Here is a 23,090-nt window from a genome sequence, read left to right on the forward strand (position 1 = left end):
CAGTGCTGTACAGGTTGATAACCCAGGAGCCATAGGCTAAACTATCTAGCCTAGGCGTGTAGAAGGCTCTACTATCCGAGTTTATGGAATTGCACTCTTTGATGTCCAAACAATGACGAAATCACCTAACAACGCATTTCTCAAAACATATCCCCATCATGAGTGCATGACTGTATTTATTATACATGTAATATTTATGTCCTTTGTTATAAAGACAACATATATTCATGTTTTTTCCCTCCTGGAAACATTAAGAGCCTTTTAATTTATGTGTTTAAATTGACAAATATAAATGTTCATATTCCCAAATGTGATCTTGGCTTTGTGCGTCTATGTGGTGGAATAATGCCGTCTTATTATATTGCAGGCTTGAAGGAAAAAATGAAGTGTTTGAAGAGTAGGTTGTGCCTTGTTTGCTGTGTGTGTGCTCAGTGTGATGGCTGCATGTCCCTGGGAAGGTGGAATCTCAGTCTGGTTATAGGGGTACAGTGATCACGTTGCAATAATTTCTCAAGTAACAGCCTCGTAGCTTGGTCACGATATCCATATGACACAGATAGCCACTATTTCATGGACATAGGCTATGGACATGTCATCTCTTTCCTCCCTTTCTCCTGTCATCCCTGCCTGTCCTGGGCAGCACTGCATGCCACCTGGAAATTGGGACCGCTTTGACTCTGCGGAGTTCAAGGTGGACTTCTGCATCTTTTTGCTTGTGGTCTTTTCCCTGCCTTGATGGTGGTAGCTGGTGTCCTGCTGGCCCACTCTCAGACTGCCCATTTTATGGATAGTGGGAGCTTAAGTGGGAGGCTTCATCTGGCCGCAATGGGGTTCACATGCAAGGAGCCTCCTGGGGTGGTCCCAGTATCCACAGGCCATTCCTGGGTGAGCGTTAGAAGGAGCCATTTGCTTTGGGTTTTCTCCCACTTGCTCAAGTGGGTGGAACTAAAGATAACAAATAATTTTATGGCAAATAAAAACCTTTACAGATTGGAAGTGACCAAATACCTTCCTACTCTCAGTGTTTGACACCCTGAGATTTATTACTGATGCAAAAAAAAAAAATTACTTTGTCAAGTTAACCAACTGATCTTACATCCCAACAGGTAACATAGGTTAGGGCTTGCAACTCCTACACTGAAAAGCTGACCCAGGGTAGAGACCTACTTTTCACATAAATTGGCTTTAGGGCATGAAGATTTAATCTTATATTAAAATAAAGATCAGGGCAGTGCCCATAGCTCAGTGGGTAGGGCGCCAGCCACATATACCCAGGCTGGCGGGTTCGAACCCGGCCTGGGCCAGCTAAACAACAATGACAACTACAACAAAAAAAATGGCCAGGTGTTATGGTGGATGCCTGAAGTCCCAGCTAGTTGGGAGTTTGAGGCAAGAGAATCGCTTAAGCCCAGAAGTTTGAGGTCGCTGTGAGCTGTGACTCCATGACACTCTACCGAGGGTGACATAGTGAGACTCTGTCTCAAAAAAATAAATAGGGCAACGCCTGTGGCTCAAAGGAGTAGGGCACTGGCCCCATATATCAGAGGTGGTGGGTTCAAACCCAGCCCTGGCCAAAAACTGCAAAAATAAATAAATAAATAAATAAAATAACAATAATAAAATAAAATAAAGCTTAACTTAAAGCTAGATGCCATTATCATGCAGTACCCATCTCCAGTCTATAAGGCACCAGCTCTGACAGACAGTGGCCTCTCTCATGAGAAAATTCAGCTTTGTTAGGTTAATGTTTCGTTCTCTCTAGGCCTCTTGTGAGTTGGGTCTCAACAACTTCCCAAGTCTAGAGCTGCCATAGCATGTACTGTAAACCTGCCCACAAAAGCCCAGGACAGTAGTAGCTTGGTACCTTCTGAACCTTCACGATGCATGTTAGCATATTAAAGGCTCTGAAAAGTTTTACAATCAAGAGAGCTTCTTAAACTTTTGTTAACCAAACTGTCCCCGTATTATCTGAATGAGGAAATCTTTTTCTTCTATGTGGCACCCAGGAACTAGTGATTGACAGAATACTAGAGGAATTCACTTTTGCGTTTTAATCCTGTCTCCTCCAGGGGGATTTAGGGCACTGCTGCTGAAAAGGGTCAGCCGCTGGTCAGACCTGGTTTGAAAGTCACCTCTCCGAGTCTTACTTTTCTCACCTATAAATGGACTTGGTAATGATCACTTCGTAGGCCCGTGGCTCTGCCTGGGCACCTCTTGTTTTTGTTTGCTCTCTGCCTCCAGCCAAGTTGGGAGCACAGAAGGACATAGATGGCTTTGATTACAGAAGAAGCTGAGCCAACCACATGTCATCTGGCCTGAACCCTAGAATGTCTGCAGAAGAGAGGAACACCCAAGGGCCTGTCTGGCTAACCAGGCAATCGGTGGCAGCTGTGTGGTCACAGTCCTGTGCTCTGCTGCCTGCTAGGCAGGCCTTGTTTTGGTTCTTAGATGAAATTGTTATTGCTCAAGAATTGCTGGCCTGTGTACAGCATGCTTTGACATGGGGCGAGTCTGGCTGGGTCACAGTCTGACCTCACAGGCCCTTAGCCCACGCCCCACATGGCTTTCCCCACACCCCCACGACCAGGCTTCACTGACTTCAGCCCAGGCAGAGGAAGTGAGGGCTGTTCTCTCCCAAGTGTTGGAGAGAAGGCTGCAGTACTATGAGTGAAGAAAGGATGGAGGAATGGATTATCCGCAGCCGGCTTTCTTGCCAGAGACACTGTGGGAGGACAGAGAAGGGTCCTTATATGCTTAGTCTGGGGCAAGGCTGATGTTCAGGACATGAGAGAGGAGACAGGAAAAGGAAGGTCACAGTCACAGACCCAGGGGTTTTTTGAGGCTCCTGCAGGGAGACCCTTGTGTGCAGCATCCTCGGGGGTGGGCGGGTCTCCTGGAAAGGGGACCTCACCCCTTTGGTCTGAATGCCCTGAGGTCTTTGGCTTTGGTAAAGATGTACGGAGACCCAGAGTGATCGGAAATGTGTCTCTTCTAAGCAACACAGTGCGAGCTAATGACAATCATGGTCACTAGGAAGGTTTCTGCTAGTGTTCTGAGCATGTCTATGGAGCACTTGCTCTATGTGGGACACTGTGGCAGGCTCTGGTGACACAGATGAGTGAGTCATAGTCTCTGCCTCAGGAGCCCGTGAGAGGGAGAGGCCCAGGGGTGGCCATACTGCATCCCAGTGTAAGGGAGCTCAGGCTGGTGTGTGTGTGGGGGGTGACAGGGCAGCTTCCAGAACCTTCTGTCCATTCGTCCTATTCATCTTGTCCTGCAAGCTGAAGGATGAAAGCAGCGGGGAGACAAAGTGGTAGCTGAACAGGACTTGGCTGCGGTAGAGCTTCCTTGGGTGCTGGAGGGGCCGGAAGAGGAGGGCGGGGTGGCTGTGACAGTGCACATCAGTTGTCTGGCTCTCCTGGCCTGGGCTTACGTGGAGGTGACGTTTTGGGCACCTGTGCAGAGGGGACCAGGACAGATGTGGCACCCACTGCCCTTCCTGCTGCAGGAGCCCTCCCCCTCTTCCTGGTCAGCTGTGGCCCTGCTGCCATGGCCCGACTCCCACACTTCCTCCCCAGGCCTGCATCCTTTTAACAAGGTCATTTCCCCACCATGGTGTGGCAATGCCAAAATCTGTTTGAATGCCTGCGCTAATACCCAAATCTGTCTGACTCAGTTTGGGCTGCCGTCACAGAATACCTCAGACTGGGTGGCTTAAAGGACAGATGTTTACTTTCTGGAAGCCAGAAGTTCAAGATCAGCCGATCTGGTTTCTGTTGAGAGCTGGCTTATAGATGGCCACCTTCTCGCTGGGTCTTTACACGGTCTTTCCTTGGTGGATGCGTGTGGGGAGAGAACACCGGTCAGACTCTTCACTGCTGGCCCTTCTTAGAAGGACATGAATCCTCTCAGATCAGGGCCCCATCCTTAGCACCATGGAGGTGCTCTTGTCAACAGGCGGGACTCCCTGTGTCAGTTCCAGCATCAATGTTGGGAATGTATAGAACGAACTCTCCTGAAGACCTCTCTCAGGTCCTGGTTGTCTAGAAAGTATCTGAGGAGCGGGCATCCCTTTCCCACAGGTGGGTGGCTGTGCTCTGACAGTGGTCATGGTAGGGAGGGGAACTGCAGTCTGTCCTTTCTGCGGAGCCTGCTGCGCGTCTTCTCATTTTATAATGGAGGTGGCATCACCTACCAGAGTTTCCTCATCTGTAAAATGGGCGTAGTGATAGTACTTAATAGGGTTGAAGAATTAATTAAATGAAATAATGTGTGTGTCCCGGCCCAAGGTCAGCAATCAGCAAATGTCAGCTACTTAATGGTTGGCACCACCATTCTGATTCTCTTAATTCATTTTCTACCTCTTCTGTGCTGGCATTCTGCCACCCTGCCACCTGCCTGGTTTCCTCCTCTGAGTCTCGTTTTGTTCCCATCTCCCTCATGGGGACTTGTCCACCCACATATCAAAGTCAGCTGAGCTCACCACCTTTTCCCTCCGTCCCCTCCCACTGCCCGTGTGGCTCTGTGGCTTAGAGCACATTCCTCCCTCCACCTGGCCACTCAGCTTAAAATCTGGGTGTCACTGGCCTTGAGTGCTGAGCAGCCAGCCATTTCTCCCTTCCCTAGGGCTCCTTCAGCCCCTCTGAGTGTCACCATCTTTACCCCCTAACCCCATGCCAGCCATGGAGGACTCTCCCAAAGTGCCACCAAGGCAGCCCTCTGCAGACTTGTTTGGCAACCCCACTGGCCCTGCCGTTAGAGTTGGAGGCATCAGTGTTTGAGTCCCTGCTCATACTGGGGCTGAGTAAGTGGGCCCTGGTGTGACTGGCGTGGGGTGACGTGCAGATGCAAGCCTTTGTGCCTCCCTTGTCCTTCCTGCTCAGCCTCTGTCCACACTCCCCATTCCCTCAGCTCTACCCACTCACTCCCTGTCCCCCAAACACACGAGACTGCCAGTCCTTGTCACCTGACACCCAGCATCCTCCTTGAGGACCACGCAGCCACCTTCCCTTCCCCGTCACCCTCTGGGGCACTGCCCTCGACGGGAGGAGCCGGTACAGCTCTTCCTCCTCTCTGAGCTCCCTAGGTGCTGTGTCCACCTTGGGGCCTCCCTGTAAACTATGAGCACCTTGGCACTGGCCCAGGGTGGGTGTCTGGGCTGTGTGCCTTGCAGCGTGGCTGAGTGTTGTGAGCCTGGGGTCAGGCACACACAGGTGGGTGCTCTTGCTGGGGGTGCAGGGATTCCAAGGGCCACCGCAGCGCTGAGGCTTCTGCCAAATGTCTTGCTCACTGCAGACTCGGCGTATCACAAGAGTACAGGGCGGCTGGATCGGTTAGTGCTCTGGAAGTGTGTATAGAACTAATTTGAAGAGAGCAGGCACTTGAGGTGTGTGGCTCCCCCATTTCTCAGGTAGGGAAACAGGTTTCCTTCCTAACTTGTTGGAGGCCTGGGGGCTCTGAGGGAGTCAAGGGTCATTCAGGCTGCTCCTGTCTGGCCTCCATCCTGGGGCCCTCACCTCCACCCCACAGCTACTTAGTGTAGCCAGAAACACCCGAAAGGCAGTGGGGTTTTGTTTGTTTTGGGAGAAATAAAACAAAAAAGGAAATGCATGCAAACACTGGGAAGTTCTGTTCACTGTAGACTTTGTAAAAAGAGGTGTACAGTGAGCAATGCACTTTCCTGGCAGGCAGTAAAAACCAAGTCACATCTGCTGGTATTTTGCTAATGTTAAAAAATGCCTTCATTGAAATAGGCAATGCAGGTTGAAATTGCCTTGTCTAGAGCTTGGGTGCAGGAGGCAGGAGACGCTTGCCCTCATCGGGTGGCCCCTAGCCCCAGCCCCAGGCTGCTGGTATGGGGGTTGGCTTGATGCTCTCTGATGTGCCTTTGGGGTACCTGGAGACAGAGGGATAACCCCTCAGAGCAGTGTGGCTTGAGCATATGGCCAGGTGGAGAGTTAGCTCTGTGCCCACTCTGAACAGCGCCTGACTTTGCTTCTGCCTCTTGGGGAAGCAACTGTCCCAAATGGCCCGCCCCTGGGGTGGCAGCCATCTGAAGAAGAGCTTGTCACAGCGCCCGCAGCTGTGGGTATGTTTTCCAGAGGGCTGTAGGGTGCCGCCAAGGGCTCTGGCGATGGCCCCGACCGGCACAGAGCTCCCTGCTCCCACCGTGGCCTTTGCTTCCCACCAGCGTTGTCACTAGCTGCTTCCTTGGTGTCAGCAGTGGCACCTGGCCTGGGGTTCAGCGGTCTTGGTCTGGCATGTGGCACGTTCACTCTCTTGCTGAAATGCATCTGTGTCCTTCCAGTTGATTTGACGTCCTTTGTGACCCACTTTGAATGGGACATGGCCAAATACCCCGCAAAGCAGCCGCTCGTGGGCGTGGTGGACACGTTAGCGAAGGTGAGTGGAGGGGCCGTGTGGGGACCCTGGGCCATGGGAGGTGGGTCTGCCTGGGGCTTCCGGGGTGAGAGGCTGGCATTCTAGCCATGGCGAGGAACCCTGGGCGGGGTCCCCTACCCGCACTTTCTCCAGCCGGCCCTGGTTGGCCTCTGGGTTTCTGAGGTGTGGCTGACTTCCAGAAATGTGGGGGCTCATGGCAGCCCTGGTACAGGAAAGTGGTTAGTCACCTGGCCTTCCATATGGTTGGCTGTGGCCTTACAGGGGGCTGAGTGAGACCCCCTCACCTCCTACCTCTTTTCTTTTCCCACCCTGATCTACTCTTAGGAACCTGACACTTCCAGCCACCACCCAATCTCCCCACCCCCTGGGTGATTATTTACATGCAGAACCGTCAGCTTTAAGTAAGGGGCTTGGTTTAGGCATCTGCTCCTGTGTGATGCCCAGACAGGCAGTGGCCTCCCTTGTACTGATGAAATAGAGACCCTATGGCACGGCCGGTGGGGATGTGTTGGTGTCTGGCAGCCCTGGTGACTTCTGTGTCTCTTCACCAAGGGCGAGCACTGACAAAGTTCCTGAGATCAAAGCTGGCTGTTTCTAACAGCCCTGCCCTCTCTCTCCCCACAGCACGCTGATCCCCCAATATGCTCTCTGCGGGTAGGGGATGGGCAGGGAGAAGCTCCTCAGGGGCCTGGAACAAGGACCCCTGTCTGTACCGTGAGGAGCAACCACCCCAAGTGGCAGGAGGGTTGGCCTCGGGCCCCATGCCCTCGCAGCTTCTGCAGGGCTCTTGAGGCGAGGCTGGGCCAAAGGCTGGGGACTGTTACATCAAGGAGGTCCCAGGCTGTCCTGGAAGGCCCCCCAAGGAGGGGCTGCCCGGAGCACTGTGCCAGGCGTGGTGTTCAGGAGGCCCTGCCCTGGCTCCCATGGAACTGAAAGCCCCAGGCTGTTTGTGGTGCCGGCCACGCCCTGCCCTACCCTGTGCCTGCTTGGGATTCTCTGAGTCCCAGGGGTGCTGGGCTCACCCTGTCGGGAAGTACCCATGGGACATGTGGGGGGAGCAGAGGCATTGTAGAGAATAACTGGATTCTCTAACCCAGTGTACTCCAAGAGCGGCTTTGGGAGGGGAGCAGGGAAGGAAGGAGGGCACCAGCTTTTTGGCTACCCGGGTGTGCCTGGAACCATGCCGGGCTCTCTTACTCCCATCTCACTCTGCAAGGTGGGGGTCTCCCCCTCTGGTTTTAAATGAGGAAGTGCCCTATAGGCTGGAGGAGGGGGTTGGGCAGTCCCTGCCCCCCGAAGCTACAGAGTCCTGAGTGTCACCCCACCAACACGGCCAGCCTGACCCTAAGGGGACCCACAGCTCTGCCTAAGAGATTGGGGACTTGCCCAGGACCCACAGCTGCTGAAGCAGGGAACCAGCTCTTACAGGCCAGTGGGGCTAAGGCCATGGGGTGCTGGCTTCCCCATTCCTTCCTGTGCCGGGAACATGTGTGTGATGCCCCACACCTGTTGTTCTGCCAACAGGAGAGACGTCTGAGTCTGTCAAATCAGACCTCTACAACGCCTCTGCTCCCCCACTAGCCAAAGGAGCCCCGGTATGATGTCACAGCAGTCCTGCGGCAGGGAGCTCAGAAGTCAGGGAGCTTGTGGCAGGGTGCACAGCTGGGGAGAGCTAGAACTGCACTTGCACCTGAGCTGACCACCAGCTTGAAAGCCCTTGTCCTCCTGCTGTTGTTCTGGCTCCAACCGCTCAGCAGTTTTTCCTTGCTTGTGGCGAAAATAGAAAAAGGACAAGTAGGCTGGGCATGGTGGCTCCTGCCTATAATCCCAGCACTCTGGGAGGCCAAGGTGGGTGTATCACTTGAGCTCAGGAGTTTGAGACCAGCCTGAGCAAGAGTAAGACCCTGTCTCTAAAAAAATGCAGGGTGTGTGGCGGGTGCCTATAGTCCCAGCTACTCAGGAGGCTGAGACAAGAGGATTGCTTGAGCCCAAGAGTTTGAGGTTTCTGTAAGCTGTGACACCACAGCACTCTACGGAAGGCAACAAAGTGAGACTATGTCTCAAAAAAAAAAAAAAGGATAAGAAATAATTTATTTTCCTTTTCATAATAAATATATAAATCTTATTTATTTATTTATTTAGAGACAGAGTCTCACTTTGTCACCCTCGGTAGAGTGCTGTAGCATCACAGCTCACAGCAACCTCCAGCTCTTGGACTTAGGTGATTCTCTTTTTTTTTTTTTTTTTGTAGAGACAGAGTCTCACTTTATGGCCGTCGGTAGAGTGCCATGGCCTCACATAGCTCACAGCAACCTCCAACTCCTGGGCTTAAGCAATTCTCTTGCCTCAGCCTCCCGAGTAGCTGGGACTATAGGCACCTGCCACAACGCCCAGCTATTTTTTGGTTGCAGTTCAGCCGGGGCTGGGTTTGAACCTGCCACCCTCGGTATATGGGGCCGGCGCCCTACCAACTGAGCCACAGGCGCCGCCTGGGCTTAGGTGATTTTCTTGCCTCGGCCTCCCGAGGGGACTACAGGCACCCACCAAACGCCCAGCTATTTTTGAGGGGGCCGGGTTTGAACCCACCACCCTTGGTATATGGGGCCGGTGCCCTACTCACTGAGCCACAGGTGCCACCCTATTTATTTTTTGAGACAGAGTCTTAAGCTGTCATCCTCAGTAGAGGCGGTGGCGTCACAGCTCACAGCAACCTCAAACTCTTGGGCTTCAGTGAATTCTCTTGCCTCAGCCTCCCAATAGCTGGGCCTACAGGTGCCTGCCACAATGCCCAGCTATTTTTTGGTTGTAGTTGTCATTGTTTGGCGGGCCCAGGCTGGATTCAAACCTGCCAGCTCCAGTGTATGTGGCTGGCACCCTAGCTGCTAAGCTACAGGCGCTGAACTGCTATAAATCTTATCCCTGTCCATTTCTTGGTTATGACATTGAACCGTAGTTTTACAGTGTCGCATAGTAGTGTAGCTGCATGGCGCAGTGTGGTATAGCATGTATCTGTGTGGCACGGTTGTGCAGTGCAGAATCGTTTACTAGCACAGTGCCACAGTGTTGCTGTGTGTATAGTACAGTATAGTTGTTGAGTAAGAAGGGCATAGTTGTTACTTGACAGTAGACTCAGATAGCACAGTAGGAGTATGGTAGTGCAGCCTTAGAGTAGGATGTCACTGGGGAACGGTACTTGGGATCTCTGCGTGCAACTTCCTGTGAATCTATAATCGTTTCATAATAAAAGTTTACAAAGTTATAGAAAGCAATTAGTCTTACCCAAAAATGAAATAGCACATTAGGAAAATGTTAACAGCCTCGGCACCTGTAGCTCAAGCAGCTAAGGCGCCAGCCACATACACCAGAGCTGGAAGGTTCGAATCCAGCCTGGGCCTGCCAAACAACAATGACAACTACAACCAAACAATGGCCAGGCGTTGTGTGGGCGCCTGTAGTCCCAGCTACTTGGGAGGCTGAGGCAAGAGAATCGCTTAAGCCCAGGAGTTGGAGGTTGCTGTGGGCTGTGATGCCACGGCACTCTACCCAGGGCAATGGCTTAAGGCTCTGTCTCAAAAATAAATAAATAAATAAATAAAAGTTATTTAATAAGAAAGAAAACATTAACACCTCCCATGCTCATCACTACACCCCCACTCCCTTTATTTTCCCAAAAGATAGCCAGTGTTTAAAGTGGGTTCTTCCATATATGCAAAACATACCTGAGACGCGACCCCGTTCTCATCCTACAGATGGTGCATTTTTTCATCTAATGGCACTTGAGCTGCTCCCTCTGAGGGATGGTGCACTGTCCTGCAGCTTGTTGATGTCGGTGGCTTGTGGCCCCCATGGCCAGGACAGTGCAGGAGGCCTCCTCAGCAGTGGTGACAGCCACACAGTGTCCCATAAAGTGGATGCCGTGCATGGAACCACTGCCATGCCAATGCAGCCCACTATTCAGGGTCAGCCCTTGGGGGCAGGGGCTGCTGGGTCTTTGTGTAACGGGCTCACTGTGACACAGAAATGCCAGTCTCAGTGACCACGAAATGCCCCATTGCACTAGTCATCGTAACATCTACTGCTGTTTTGAGGCTTTCCTGGAGTTGGGCACCGGGAGCATTTTCTTTCACTTTGCTCATCACTCATCTCTCCAGCCAGGTGAATGGGAAACCTGAGGCCAGTTGGCCAGAAAGCAGAAGAGCCTGGGCCTGTCTCATTTCTTTGCACCCCCACACCATGCCGCTCCTGCCAGCCTCTGGGAGGGGATCTGGAATGTGCCCCTCAGATTCCAGAACAGTGGGGTCCCCTTGACATGCGAGGAGTGACCTGCCTCTGTGCTGAAAGGAGCTAGGAAGTGGGCATAGTCATTCCTGGGGACATGGACATTTGTGAGCACCAAGGGTTGGGGGTCAGAGGCAGCCCAAGCTCCCCCTGCAGAGCCCGAGGAAGTGCAGACGGGCTGGGACCCCTGACAGTTTGGGATGGGCTTGAAATTAAGGGAAAGTTGAACTTGTATGACCCTAGAAAATCCAACCCTGCTCAGCGCCTTGGGGCCTGTAATGTGGGGACCGTGGCCCTTCCCACCCTGAGGGCCAAACACCAGGACTCCTGGGTGAGCAGAGGGAGGTAAACATCAGCCATCTCAGACAAGTGGGCTGTGTCATTCATTATCCTTAACACCATGAGCAATTGTGGCCATTTTGAAAAGTTCAACAACTCTCAATAACTCGTGGTCACCAGGAGCTTTTGCTTCCCCAATAGCAACTGGCACAGATTGAGACAGACCTGAAGACCCGGACGGCTGCCTACAACACTCTGAAGACAACCTTAGAGAACCTGGAGAAGAAGTCCATGTGCGTATCTGCAAGGCTGTGCATGAGTTCCAGGGTGGGGCCTGGGGAGGCCTGGCGGAGCTTAAAGTCTGTGCTTCCCATCACTGGGTGGCCTGGAGTCTGTCCTCTGCCTGAGAGGAAGAGTGAGTTCAGACAGACAGATACCCCTGCCTCCCCAGGAGAGGAGAGGGCCAGGCAGCGAGGATGGCACCCCCAGAATGTGCCCCCAGTGCCTTTGCTCTGTGGAGAGGGCATTGGGACCAGGATGTCAGACTGTGGCTTTTTTTTTGAGACAGAGCCTCAAGCTGTCGCCCTAGGTCGAGTGCCATGGCATCACAGTTCACAGCAACCTCCAGTTCCTGGGCTCAAGCGATTCTCCTGCCTCCACCTCACAAGTAGCTGGGACAATAGGCGCCCACCACAACACCTGGCTATTTTTGGGTTGCAGCTGTCATTGTTGTTTGGCAGGCCCAGGCTGATTCGAACCCGTCAGCTCAGGTGTATGTGTCTGGCGCCTTAGCCACTTGAGCCACAGGCACCAAACCAGAGAGTGTGGCCTTTTGTGAGGGGCAGACAGGGTGGTGGGTGCTGTGGACTTAAGCACCTTCTCCACTCACCTGAAGGGCCACCATGTGGACCCTTCGGACACCTGTTGGGCCCCCAAGCAGGTTACCAAGATGGTGGAAGTGGCGGAAGGAAATTCCACGATGTCAGGGATTGTCTTGTTGGAGGTGTGAACCAGGTGGGCCTCTACTGGGGAGGCTTCTCCTGAACAGGTGGCACCAGTGTGGAGGGGCTGCCTATCTCCCCAGACTCTGTCTGGACTTGGTCTGTTCTTAGTTCTCTGAGACACTCCAGAGCAGGAAAGTGGCCCAGGGGACCCAAAACCAGCTGCCGCCCCTGCAGCTGCCTCACTGCTGTGAGCAAAGAGCATGTCGTCTGGGAGGCCTCTGCCCCTGCTTCTCTCCTCTGAGGGTCACTGGGCCAGTTGTCTTCTAGGGGAAAAAGCAAATAGTACATTAGTGTAGTAGGAGAAAACAGAAAGATGCACTTCTGCTAGAAACCATCGCTGTGGGTTGCCTGACTTTGTGTCAGAAATGGGCGCAAGCCAAAGGCAGGGGGCGGGCAGGGAACCCCAAATGCCAATGGGTTGTAGGTCAGTCTTGGCAAGGAGCCCCTGGGCCATGGGACCAGAGCATGCTGGGCTGTCTGCTCCCACTGCATCACCAAATTGTAGATTTTCTTCTTTTAAAAAAAATTCTTTATTTATAGAGGGTCTTACTGTGTTGCCCAGGCTGGGCTGCAGTGGCACAGTCATAGGTCATGGCAGCCTCATGGGCTTAATCAAGTGATCCTCCTGCCTCAGCCTCCTGAGTAGCTGGGATTATAGGCATGTGCCACCACATCCAGCTATTGTTTTTCTATTTTTTGCGAAGATAAGGTCTCACTCTGTTGCCCAGGCTGGTCTCAAATTCCTGGCCTCAATCAATCCTCCCACCTCAGTCTCCCAAAGTGCTAGGATTATACAACTGGTGAATTTTGTTTGTTAGTTTTGTTTTTCTTTTTTCTTTTTATAACTGGTGGATTTTTAAAGACTCAGGACTTGAACAAGCATCTGGTTCAGTATCTTCACTCAACTGGTGATATTCATTCATTCATGGATGATTTGTTGGTCATTTCACAGTCTTTTTAAATTTTTATTTATTTATTTTAGAGACAGAGTCTCACTTTGTCGCCCTCAGTAGAGTGCTGTGGTATCACAGCTCACAGCAACCTCCAGCCTTTGGGCTTAGGCGATTCTCTTGCCTCAGCCTCTTGAGTAGCTGGGACTACAGGCACTCGCCACAATGCCCAGCTATTTTTTTGTTGTACTTTTGGCCGGGGCTGGGTTCAAACCCGCCACCCTTGGTATATGGGGCTGGCATCTTTTTTTTTTTTTTTTTAATGACTTAAAACAATGTTTATTTTCTTACAATTCTGGAAGTCAGACATCTGAAATGGGTCTAACTGGGCCTAGTGAAATGGGCTGAAATCAAAGTACTGAGAGAATTTGGAGACTCTTGGAGAGAAGCCAGCCTCTTGCTTGTTCCAGCACCAAAAGGCCTCCCACATTCCCTGTCCTGGTCCCATTTCCCCTCAAAGTCAACAGAGGGGCATCTTCAGATCCCTTCCTGAGTTTGACTCTCCGCTGTCTCTTTAGGTGACTTATGGAGTGTATGGGGGGCATGCAAGGAGGGATAAAGCAGTCTCTAACTCCTTCCTCTGCTGTTTCTTCTCTCTCTCTCTGTTTCCTTTCCTTTTCCTTCCCTTCCCTTCCCTTCCCTTCCCTTCTCTGTTTCTTTATCTCTCTCTCTCTCCTTTCTTTTCTTTTCCTTCTTGACAGAGTCTCGCTCTATTGCCCAGGCTAGAGTGCAGTGTGGCATCATAGCTCCAAGCAACCTGAAACTCCTGGGCTCAAGCCATCCTCCTGCCTTAGCCTCACAAGTCGCTGGGACCACAGGCACCACCACCATGCCTGACTATTTTTGTCGTTTTGGTAGAGATGGGGTTTTGCTCTTGCTCAAGCTGGTCTCAAATTCCTAAGCTCAAGGGATCGTCCTGCCTTGGCCTCCTAGAGTGTTAGGATTACAGGCGTGAGCCCAACCTATTTCTTCTCTTTCAGCACCCCTTTACTAACGCTCTTAGGACCTATCCTAGGCCTTAAAGAGAAAGCAAAGTAAAATGTAATTTCTGCCCTTACAGAGCTCACAATTATTCATTCAACAAATACTTATGCAGAGTCTGCTTCATGCTGGGGGTTCAGAAGTGAACCGGAGAGATGAGTTAGGCAATATCTTCCCTGCTAGGACAGGGTGGCTTGTGCCTGAGGCCCCTGGGGAGAGGGCGTTCCATGGCCCCACAGTGGCTCCCTGAGGATATGCACAGGGGACAATGCACTGGGCAGTTGGAGAGCCTCTGGAGGATGGTGTTGATGGCTACGTTTAAGGCTGTGGCCTTGACCACATGCTCCAGAGCTGCTTCCCAGGGAAGCCTTATGTGCTGATGTTGTGGCCTCTGTGCTAAAGCTGGGGACATGTGGCCTGGGCAGCTAGACCTGGGTCCATCTGCTGGTGTAGCCACCTTGATCCATGTGCCATAAGACCATAACCTTCATTCAGATCAGGGCCACTGGACATGTAGGAAACTATTTCAGGTAAATGTGCCCTAGATGCTGGGCCAGAACACCTGTAAAGTAATGCGGAGTGCTGTCAAAGTTGGCCCATGTGGTTTAAAGAGCTGGCGGCTGTCTTGACACCTGAGTAACATTAGCTGCCTGCCACCTGAGGTCCCCTCCCAACAGCCAGTGCTTGCACAGGGCAGTGCAGGTCACTGAGGTGTTGGATTTGGCAGCCCCCTGGGTGACTGGTGATAGCACTTGAGTCTCTGCCAGCCTCCCTGTCCCTGAAGGGGAGGAGGCAGCTGCTCTGGCTGCCCAGCATGGAGCTTGGGGGGCTGTCGGCCCTGGAACCCACAGGGGAGAAGAGAATTACTGTCTTCTCCCAGGCTCTGGCATCCAGGGGCCCCACCGCTGCCCAGGGGACTCCGCTCGGCCTGTCCATTTCCCACCCTTCCTGCCCCGCCCCATGCATGCACATGGTGGTGGGGTGTCCCTTTCTTTTTTTAGATTTTCTTTCTTTCTGGTTTTTGGCTAGGGCTAGGTTTGAACCTGCCACCTCTGGCATATGGGACCGGCGCTGGGGGTGTCCCTTTCTGCTGATAGCAGTCTTTGTTCCACTTGACTTTCAGGGGGAACCTGTTCACCCGGACACTGAGCGACATTGTGAGCAAGGAAGACTTCGTGCTGGATTCTGAATATCTCATCACCCTCCTTGTCATTGTCCCCAAGTGAGCAGGCAGGAAGGAGGGGGGATTGGTGTCTTGGGCCCATGCTGGGTGATTACAGGAGACTGGCTGTGCCCAATGGGGAAGAAGTTGGTCCTGATGGTGACTGGGGTGGTCAGAAGAGAATGCCCCCTACCAGCCCTGATTTCTAGGAAGCAGACAAGAAAAGGGGAGCAGCTTCCTCATCACTCAGGCCCCTAAAAGCCTTTTCTGCAAAAATCACTAAATGATTCTGTGTTCTTGCAGACCAAGCTACACACAATGGCAAAAAACCTATGAATCGCTCTCGGACATGGTAGTTCCTCGGTCAACTAAGTGAGTGAGCCACCAGCCTGGCCCCAGGTTCCCTGGGGAGCATGTGGGGGTGCTCTGGGGAACCCAACCCCCAAACATGCCCTGAGGGTGAGAGGCCTCTCAGCTGTCTGCACCTGGGTCCTATCTTGTCCCTTGGCCTGGAGTTCCTTCGTGGTCATACGTCTTGTCACATGCCTACTGCCTTGCTCTTTTAGGAGCCCGCTCTCCTGCCCCTGCTCTGGGAAGGCCGCCCTGGCTGCATGCAGCAGAGGTGCCCTCTTGGCGCGCCCCTGGCCTTTGCTCTGCCCTTGCTGTGTGTTCTCAGCTCAGCATCATTTTTTTTCCCACCTGAGGGGCCTGGCTGGAGTGGCTGCCCAGTGACAGGCCATGGAGCAGGAGCTGGGGAAGGAGGGCAGTCTCAGCATATGGCCTCCTGGTGTTAGGGCAGGAGCAGCCAGGGGACACTGTAAAAATGACCAAGAGACTGGGTTAAAACTGTATCTGCCGTGGAAGACTGCGCAGCAGGGGGGAATGGAAGGAGCTCGCTGCAGAGTGCTGTATATAGTGTGAAGGTCTAAACGGGGATGGAACTAAAGAACGTTGACTTGGGTGTAGACAAGGGTACATTGAATCACAGGGATGGGAGGGGATGAGAAGGGCTACACTTGGGCTGGTGGTGACCCGGGGTGCACCACTGCTGGGAGGGTGGGGGAAGGCAGGCTTGCCGCCTCATGGAAACTGTTTGATATCTTTAGCCAGTGGCATGTGCCATCCTGCACACCTTCTTGTGTTTCTGAAGTGGTTTGTAGATTTAGAGATTTCAGGCTGAGTGCTGAGCAGCCCATTTGCCATTCACCTGCTGTACCACACATCACAACATCACTTCCCTGAGCCAAACCCTGCCTGCTGCCCATCCCAGCCTCTGCTCACAGGCAGGCTGTCCCAGGAGAAAGCAATCAGGTGCTAAATTGAGGGATGCCAGGAACAGGACAGTCACAGCCTGAGGTCACAGGGGAGGCCAGAGGAGGAGCAGGGTGTGCAGAGCAGAGGCGCTGGCCCTGGGGGCCACCTGCCCAGCAGCCACATTCTTTGCTCTTAAATGCCAAGCACCTTGGGGCCCTGCCAGGAAAGGCTGCCTCTGTAGGTGGCTTGGCCTGTCAGACCAGAGCCCTCAGTCCCTTCATTGTCACAGGATATCTGAGAGCCTTCCCAGATAACTCTGGAAAGGTCTGGAACCTGGGGGTGGCCCCTGTGGGCATGGGCTCTGAGAACCAAGAGATGACCTGGTCAGCGTGCCCACAGAACTGTGCATGGGCCTGAAGCCTCCCATTTTCAGAGTCTTTGGCTAGCAGGGCTCAGAGATGTTTAGACCACTGGACCTGAGAATTCCCATGTTGCTGGGGTCAGTGGCCCCAGTAATCCTATGTTGAAGTGCTGATGGACAAGCTGTGTCCAGTTAGGACTTGGTGACATTGAAAGTGAACTAGACCTTGTGAGATAGTATCCACCTGCTGGAGACCAACCCTGCTTCATTAGAACACAGCACAGCAGGGCTACAATGACCCAGGCCAGGAGGAACTGATCTCCTGGGCATTGTGTGATCAGGATCTGAATCCCCCTCTACTTTTCACTCAACCCTGTAGAGCCCCTGGAGGCCCCTGAGACTTGGCCTGGAGGGGTGTGTGGAAGTGGCAGGAGGAATAGGAGACAGCAGAGCTCCCCAACTCTTAGTTGCTACCAGGGCTCCGAGCATAGGCCACCGGACCCTGGGGGCACCCAGAGGTCCAGTGTTACAGTGGTCGGCCTCCAGGCCCAGCCTGGCACAGGGTGACCCTGGCAATTAGTCCAGCAAACAGATGCTTCTTTCCAACAGATTGATTGCTGAGGACAATGAGGGTGGCCTCTTCACAGTGACTTTGTTTCGGAAAGTGATTGACGATTTCAAAAGCAAAGCCAAAGAAAACAAGTAAGTTACACCTCTGCCTTGGTGGGGTTCTTTGGGTTTGGTTTGTTCTCCCTGGGGGGGTCTGTGCACTAGGAAGCTTCTGAGTGAAAGCCCATCACGTGCTTGCTTTCAGGTTCACTGTCCGTGAATTTTACTATGATGAGAATGAAATTAAAAGGGAAAGGGAGGAGATGACCAGGTTGATGTCTGATAAGAAGCTGCAGTTTGTGAGTATGGGATACAGGCTGGGGGTGCTTCCTGGGGCTGTTGAACAGCTCCCTCCTGTCTTCACCCAGTGTCCTGGGGCAGAAGAGCCCTCCCACGTCCCCACCACTCCCTCTCACTGTCCCATGGTCCCTGCGCTCACATCTTTGGGAACGTCTGTTCTCATGGGACTGCCAGAGCAGGGTCTGGGAAAGGGGTGATGACGGAGTGGGAACTGTGAACCTGGCCTGGGCAGAGCCTTCGGAATCAGACCTGGCCATACTCTGCACTGCCCTTCTGGGAGAGGTGGCAGTTCCACTGTGCAGAGAAGCCCCGGGTTGGAGAGTTTGATTTCTAAGCATTTCCCCCACCTAGATGACCCTGCCTGACCTCCTGCGTCCAAGCAAGGCAGCTGGGCTCCAGGAGGAAGTATCTATGCTCAGAGTGGCCTTGGGGAGTATGGCCAATGGTCACTCTGCTGTCCTTGGCTGTGTGGTTTCTGGAGTGTCACCAGCACCTGTGTTTACCTCGTCTGTGTTCTTAGCAAAGAGTAGGTGCTTATGTTGAGATTTCCGACCAAGCCACTCAGAAACTGTTCATGTACGAGGGCAGCTTGGCTCAAGAGGGAAGAAAACTAAATGCTCGATTTTTAAATGTGAGCAGTTTAACTTCAGAAAAGTCACTCTGTTGCTCTGTGAAATGGGCATATTTCAGACTTGGCGACCTCCAGCGGCAGTGCTGGGCTAGGCCAGGAGACTCCAAAGGAGCCTGTCTGGGTGGGATGTGTTTGGGCCTTTTTCCCATGCCCACTAAGGAGGGTTCTGCAGAAATACCTTCCAACCAAACCTGTAGAGACAGACAGAAGAAAGGAATGAGTAGAATGTCCTCGAGGCCTCTGGGAGGAAAGCCGGTGCACAGACATGAACTGTATGTGCTTGGGGACAGCAGTGGCAGTGAGCCAGGCTAGAAGTGCTGCTGTCGGGCAGACAGCCTGGGGGGACTGACCTCTCTGAGCCAGTTTCTTTCCAGTGGGGACTGCAGAGAAGCAGCTGTAGCTTCAGGAAGGAGCCTAGCTGTGGGCTCTTATGAGAAGGGAACAGCAGCTGATTACAAAATATAAATTCATACTGGGGATTTTAAAGCTCTGCCACTGAAACAAAAACACAGGGGCTCTTGCCTGTGTTTGTGCATGGACACGTGTGTGCACACCCAGTGAGCACACACACTCCTCAGATCTGGCCAAGGGCCCTCCTAAGGATGGAGGGCCGAGCTAGGACCATGGACCCCAGACCCGCTGGGTGCTCTGGTCCTCAGGACAGTAGCCACAGATCCAGTAAGAGCTGAAATCCAAAACATTTTCTTCCTTAACCTCAGCTCACCTGGAGCCTTAGTACCTGGGGACGCCCCAGCAGTTCTCTTTTCGCTGGGCCCTGCCCGACTTGCTTCAGTCCTAACCCCAGGGCCCTCTGGACACAGTGCCTGTGGACAGAGGCAGATTGTGGCAGCTTCTACACATGTCCTGCTGGGCGGCCCTGCCTGCAGGACAGGTGGCAAAGTAGGGCTTTTGGCACCCACCTGAGCACTAGCACAGGCCTGCCAGACCTCTGCGGATCAAGGTGACACACACATGAGCCTGACACCAGCCACATGGGGCTCAGGTTGCCGGCTGGAGGTTTTTACATCGTATAGACTCCTATCCACCTGCGCTGCCATTGGGAACCCTGCCATGGTGTCCCTTTGGGTCAGAAGTGGAGCCCCGAGGAAACTTGCTGAGCTGGGGTCAGCCCCACCCAGCTTCTGAGCACCTGTGTTCCCCCTTGGCCTGTGTGGAAGTGGATATGACCAAGCTTCTTGCATCCTTTTTTGTTACTTGTCAACCAGAGGGGTAGGCAAGGCCCCTGGGTTTCAATGTACTTTGAGAACACAGAGTGGGATTTTCCTGTTTTTTGTGGAGACAGAATGATAAGGTTTGATGTCCTAGCAGCGCGCCTGACTAATTTGCTGCATGTGACAGGCCTAAGTGGTCCGTGAGTGCTAAGGAGCCATCTGTGGCAGGGTGTGGTGGAGACAGTGTGATGGAGCGTGGACAAAAGAGCATCATAGGAGGGCCGGTTCCATAAATTCCTCCTGGTGCTGTCTTGGTCTGCCCGTGAGGGGAGTCCTAACAGAGGCCAGGCCGGGTGGGATTACAGCACTGACCCCTTTGCCAAAGACTGTAGCAGCCCCCTGAACTGGCCACACCTTTAGTCTGACCAGTCCCTAGGGTGGGCCTGAATTTCTGAGCGTGCTTTCACAAGCTTTTCAGGAGATAAGAATTATTTCTGTTTGTTTGCAATGCATGTTTGCTGAAAGATTAATAAATCATTTCTGTGCCTTTAGCAAACTTCCTGTGTTGCCCTTAAAAAGGGATCATCCACCCTCCCGGACCACAAGGTTAAGGTAACCCCGCTAGGTCACCCTGATAGGCTCGCTGCGGGGCAGACCGACAGAGAGAGAGAGAGTGAGGGCGAGGGTGAGGTAAGCATCCCCCCGATCCTGGGGGCCCCCAGCTCGCATCTCCTTGCCAGCTCAGGCGCCTTATGAGAAAACAAATCCTTGCATTTTCTGTACTCTAACGTGGCTTTTGAGGTCTTAAATCTGAGGAGCCCAGAATCATGCCTTCCGCCTACTCTGCAGAACCTCTTTGGAGCTGCCCTACCTGCAGCGAGGGGAGCTTGTGGCCAGGCTGTCTGCCCTGACTGGAGGTGGCTGGAGCTGGTGATGGGCAGGCTGGGGGGTGGTGGTTGGCAGCTGGGCTCTCCTGCCTTGGCTGCCCTGGCTGGACCCACCCTGACCTTTGTGGGCAGTTGGAGATACCAGGTGGGGCTCAGAACTCTTGCTTCAAGACTCTGAGCTACCCTAGAGGACCAGCCACATCAGCATTAGTGACAGCTGCTGTGGCTATGTGAGGGGGTGTTGAGGAGGCCCCTTGAGGCTACAGCTGGTGGGTGATGCTGGGACCTGGGTGGGGGAACAGAGCCTTCAAGAAGGTGGGCTCTCTAGCTGCACAGTGTCAGGCAACAGCCCATTCCCTGTCTGCTGAAGGCTCTGAGTCAGGGGCTGCCCAGCTCCCCAGGCCCCCATCTGTGGTGGCCCTGCGCATGTGCTGGCTGGCTGTACTCGAGCTTCCTCAGCGCCAGGTACCTGGACACTGCAGTTGTGGGCCAGCCCCAGGGCTTGCCTGACTGACTCTCTGCTTCTGCTGGCTCCTGGGCACTTCTCAGCTCAGGACCTGCTCTGCCAAAGTCCTTTTGGGGCTCAGTGTCCGGTGGAGCAACCAGAAGGAGTCGCCTGGCTCTTCTGTCTCTGCAGGGCCCCTTGCTGCGCTGGCTCAAGGTGAACTTCAGTGAAGCCTTCATTGCCTGGATCCACATAAAGGCCCTGAGAGTATTTGTGGAGTCCGTGCTCAGGTACGTGGAGATGCTCCTTCTGCGGGTATCCTGAGGTAGAGAGGGCCTCGAGGGGCCATCTGGGACCACCTCAGCCCCTTGCCTTTCCTCCTGCCTCTGCCCTTTCTTTGCTGCATCTGTGGCTTTTGGCAACATCCCGGATTCCCCAAGGCAGATCCTCTACCCAGCCCCGCACCCCTGCCGTCCGCTCCTGCCTTTCCTTCCTCAGCTGCGTCCCATGTGGAACCTCTGCTGGACCGTCTCAATCCTCTGCCTCCAAGAAAACCAAAACCAAACCAACAGCAACAAAACTTATGTTGCCTATTTAAGAAAAAATAATAACTAGCTCAGCGCCCGTCCCTCACTGGTTAGGGCTCCAGCCACATACGCTGGGGCTGATGGGTTTGAACCTGTCCAGGGTCTGCTAAACAACAATGACAACTGCAACAAAAAAATAGCCGGGTGCCTGCAGTCCCAGCTACGTGGGAGGCTGAGGCAAGAGAATTGCTTAAGCCCAAGAGATGGAGGTTGCTGTGAGCTGTGACGCCATGGCACTCTACCCAGGGGGACATAGTGAGACTCTGTCTCAAAAAAAAGAAATAAAGTAATAACAACAAATCAAAATAGGTTCACTGTGGAAAATTTGGAATCTATAGATAAGCACAGGGTGAGGGAAAATCATCCAGAGTTTTTAATACCAACTGAGAAGACTGCTAACATCCTGGGGGGTACCCCTTTTTTGGGGGGGAAGGGCTATAGATGTTTTTGAGACTGGGTCTTGCTTTGTTGCCCAAGTTAGAGCATGGTGGTCCTGGGCTCAAGTGATCCTCCTGCCTCAGCCTCTGTGTAGCTGGGACAATGGGTGCACTACACGATGCCTCGCTAATTTTTTTTTTTTAATGTATAGATACAAATCATTTTCAAAAATTTTATTTTTATTTCAGATTAATGTGAAAATACAAACAATTAGATTACAATGTTTGCATTTGTTAGGTAGAGTTCCTGTTGTGTCCCACACAGGTGCGCCAATTTGCATTGTGCCTATTATGTGGGAGCACACCAGGCCCCCTTTCTCCTCCCCCTCCCCCATCTTGAATTGAATTGAGTTTTTCTCTTATGTGTGTGTGTATTAGATCATCTGCTGGCTTCATGTTAAGATTGAGTACACTGGATACTTACTTTTCCATTTTGGTGATACTTAAGAAAAATGTGTTTCAGCTCAATCCAGGGATATAAATCATTTTTACTAGATTTTTATGAGGATGAAATCAAACAGGAAACAGGTTTTGAAGCCCACTTTTATGCCATATTTTGAGTATGTCCGGGGCTGTTGAGTGCTCTGAACTTGCTGCATGGCACACTGTGCTGGCTCTGACTTGCAAGCCCTTGTGTTCCTCTAGCCCCTTGACCGTCTGTTGCTCTCCCAGACCCCTCCCTGCCTGTGCTGAAGGGTGCTTAGGGGTCCCTCCCGGCTGTCCACCTGCTGACTGTCCCCAACTTTCCCTTGTTTCCTGCCATTTGCTTCCCAGAGACTTAACCTGGATATTCTCCTCATCTTCTTCCGGCTTCCTTGTTCCTGCCAGTGGCCTCATCGTCCTTCCCAGCACCAGACCCCAAGCCTCAGGGTCAGCTTGGACTCTACCTGTCCACTGCACCCTGGTCAAGCCTGGCCCTCTGCCTTTGTCTCTGGCCCAGCTCACCTGGCTGGCAACATGAGCCTCTTTCTTGTTCCCAGGCTCCAATTCACCCTCCATGAGGCTGTCAATGTGGGTTTTTCTAAGCATTGATGTCCCCCTGGTTCCTGGTTCTTCCACTCCACACACACCCATGCACACCCATCCTGAGGACTGTCATGACCCAGACTGTGGCGTTTGGCTGAAGGGTGTACCCAGGCTAACCCAGAGTATTCCAGCCATCTGTAGGTTAGACAGGTCCCAGATCAACCCTACTTGTCTTGGAAATTGGATGTTCTCAGGCCCAATATGATGAAGTCTGTCCATACCTTACAGGGTGCCTGGGTACCCATTTGCTAGAGAGGTCAAGGCAGATATCCTTAACATCCTAACCTCGATAAAATGGAGTATTTCCCCTAAAAGTATACGCAAA

The 23,090-nt window shown here is 52.8% G+C and overlaps 1 protein-coding gene across 3 annotated transcripts in view; it reads left to right on the forward strand.

Annotated features, from left to right (window-relative positions):
- The window catches only part of ATP6V1C2 (ATPase H+ transporting V1 subunit C2), a 61,327-nt gene that overhangs the window by 34,572 nt on the left and 3,665 nt on the right, over nucleotides 1-23,090 (forward strand). The window contains exons 5-12 of one of the 3 annotated variants that reach the window (XR_008379740.1): nucleotides 6,308-6,402; nucleotides 11,161-11,252; nucleotides 15,018-15,116; nucleotides 15,360-15,428; nucleotides 17,281-17,373; nucleotides 17,486-17,579; nucleotides 19,936-20,300; nucleotides 20,908-21,005. Coding sequence is in view for 2 of the 3 variants with exons in the window: in XM_053590030.1 (XP_053446005.1) it covers nucleotides 6,308-6,402; nucleotides 11,161-11,252; nucleotides 15,018-15,116; nucleotides 15,360-15,428; nucleotides 17,281-17,373; nucleotides 17,486-17,579; nucleotides 19,936-20,073; nucleotides 20,908-21,005 (778 nt within the window). In the remaining variant the exon portion in view is untranslated. The remainder of the gene's footprint in view (nucleotides 1-6,307; nucleotides 6,403-11,160; nucleotides 11,253-15,017; nucleotides 15,117-15,359; nucleotides 15,429-17,280; nucleotides 17,374-17,485; nucleotides 17,580-19,935; nucleotides 20,301-20,907; nucleotides 21,006-23,090) is intronic. The other 2 variants (XM_053590030.1, XM_053590031.1) reach the window with 2 other exon arrangements.

The sequence above is a fragment of the Nycticebus coucang genome, chromosome 4 (assembly GCF_027406575.1).
Source record: "Nycticebus coucang isolate mNycCou1 chromosome 4, mNycCou1.pri, whole genome shotgun sequence".
In the NCBI taxonomy this organism is placed as follows: Eukaryota; Metazoa; Chordata; class Mammalia; order Primates; family Lorisidae; genus Nycticebus; species Nycticebus coucang.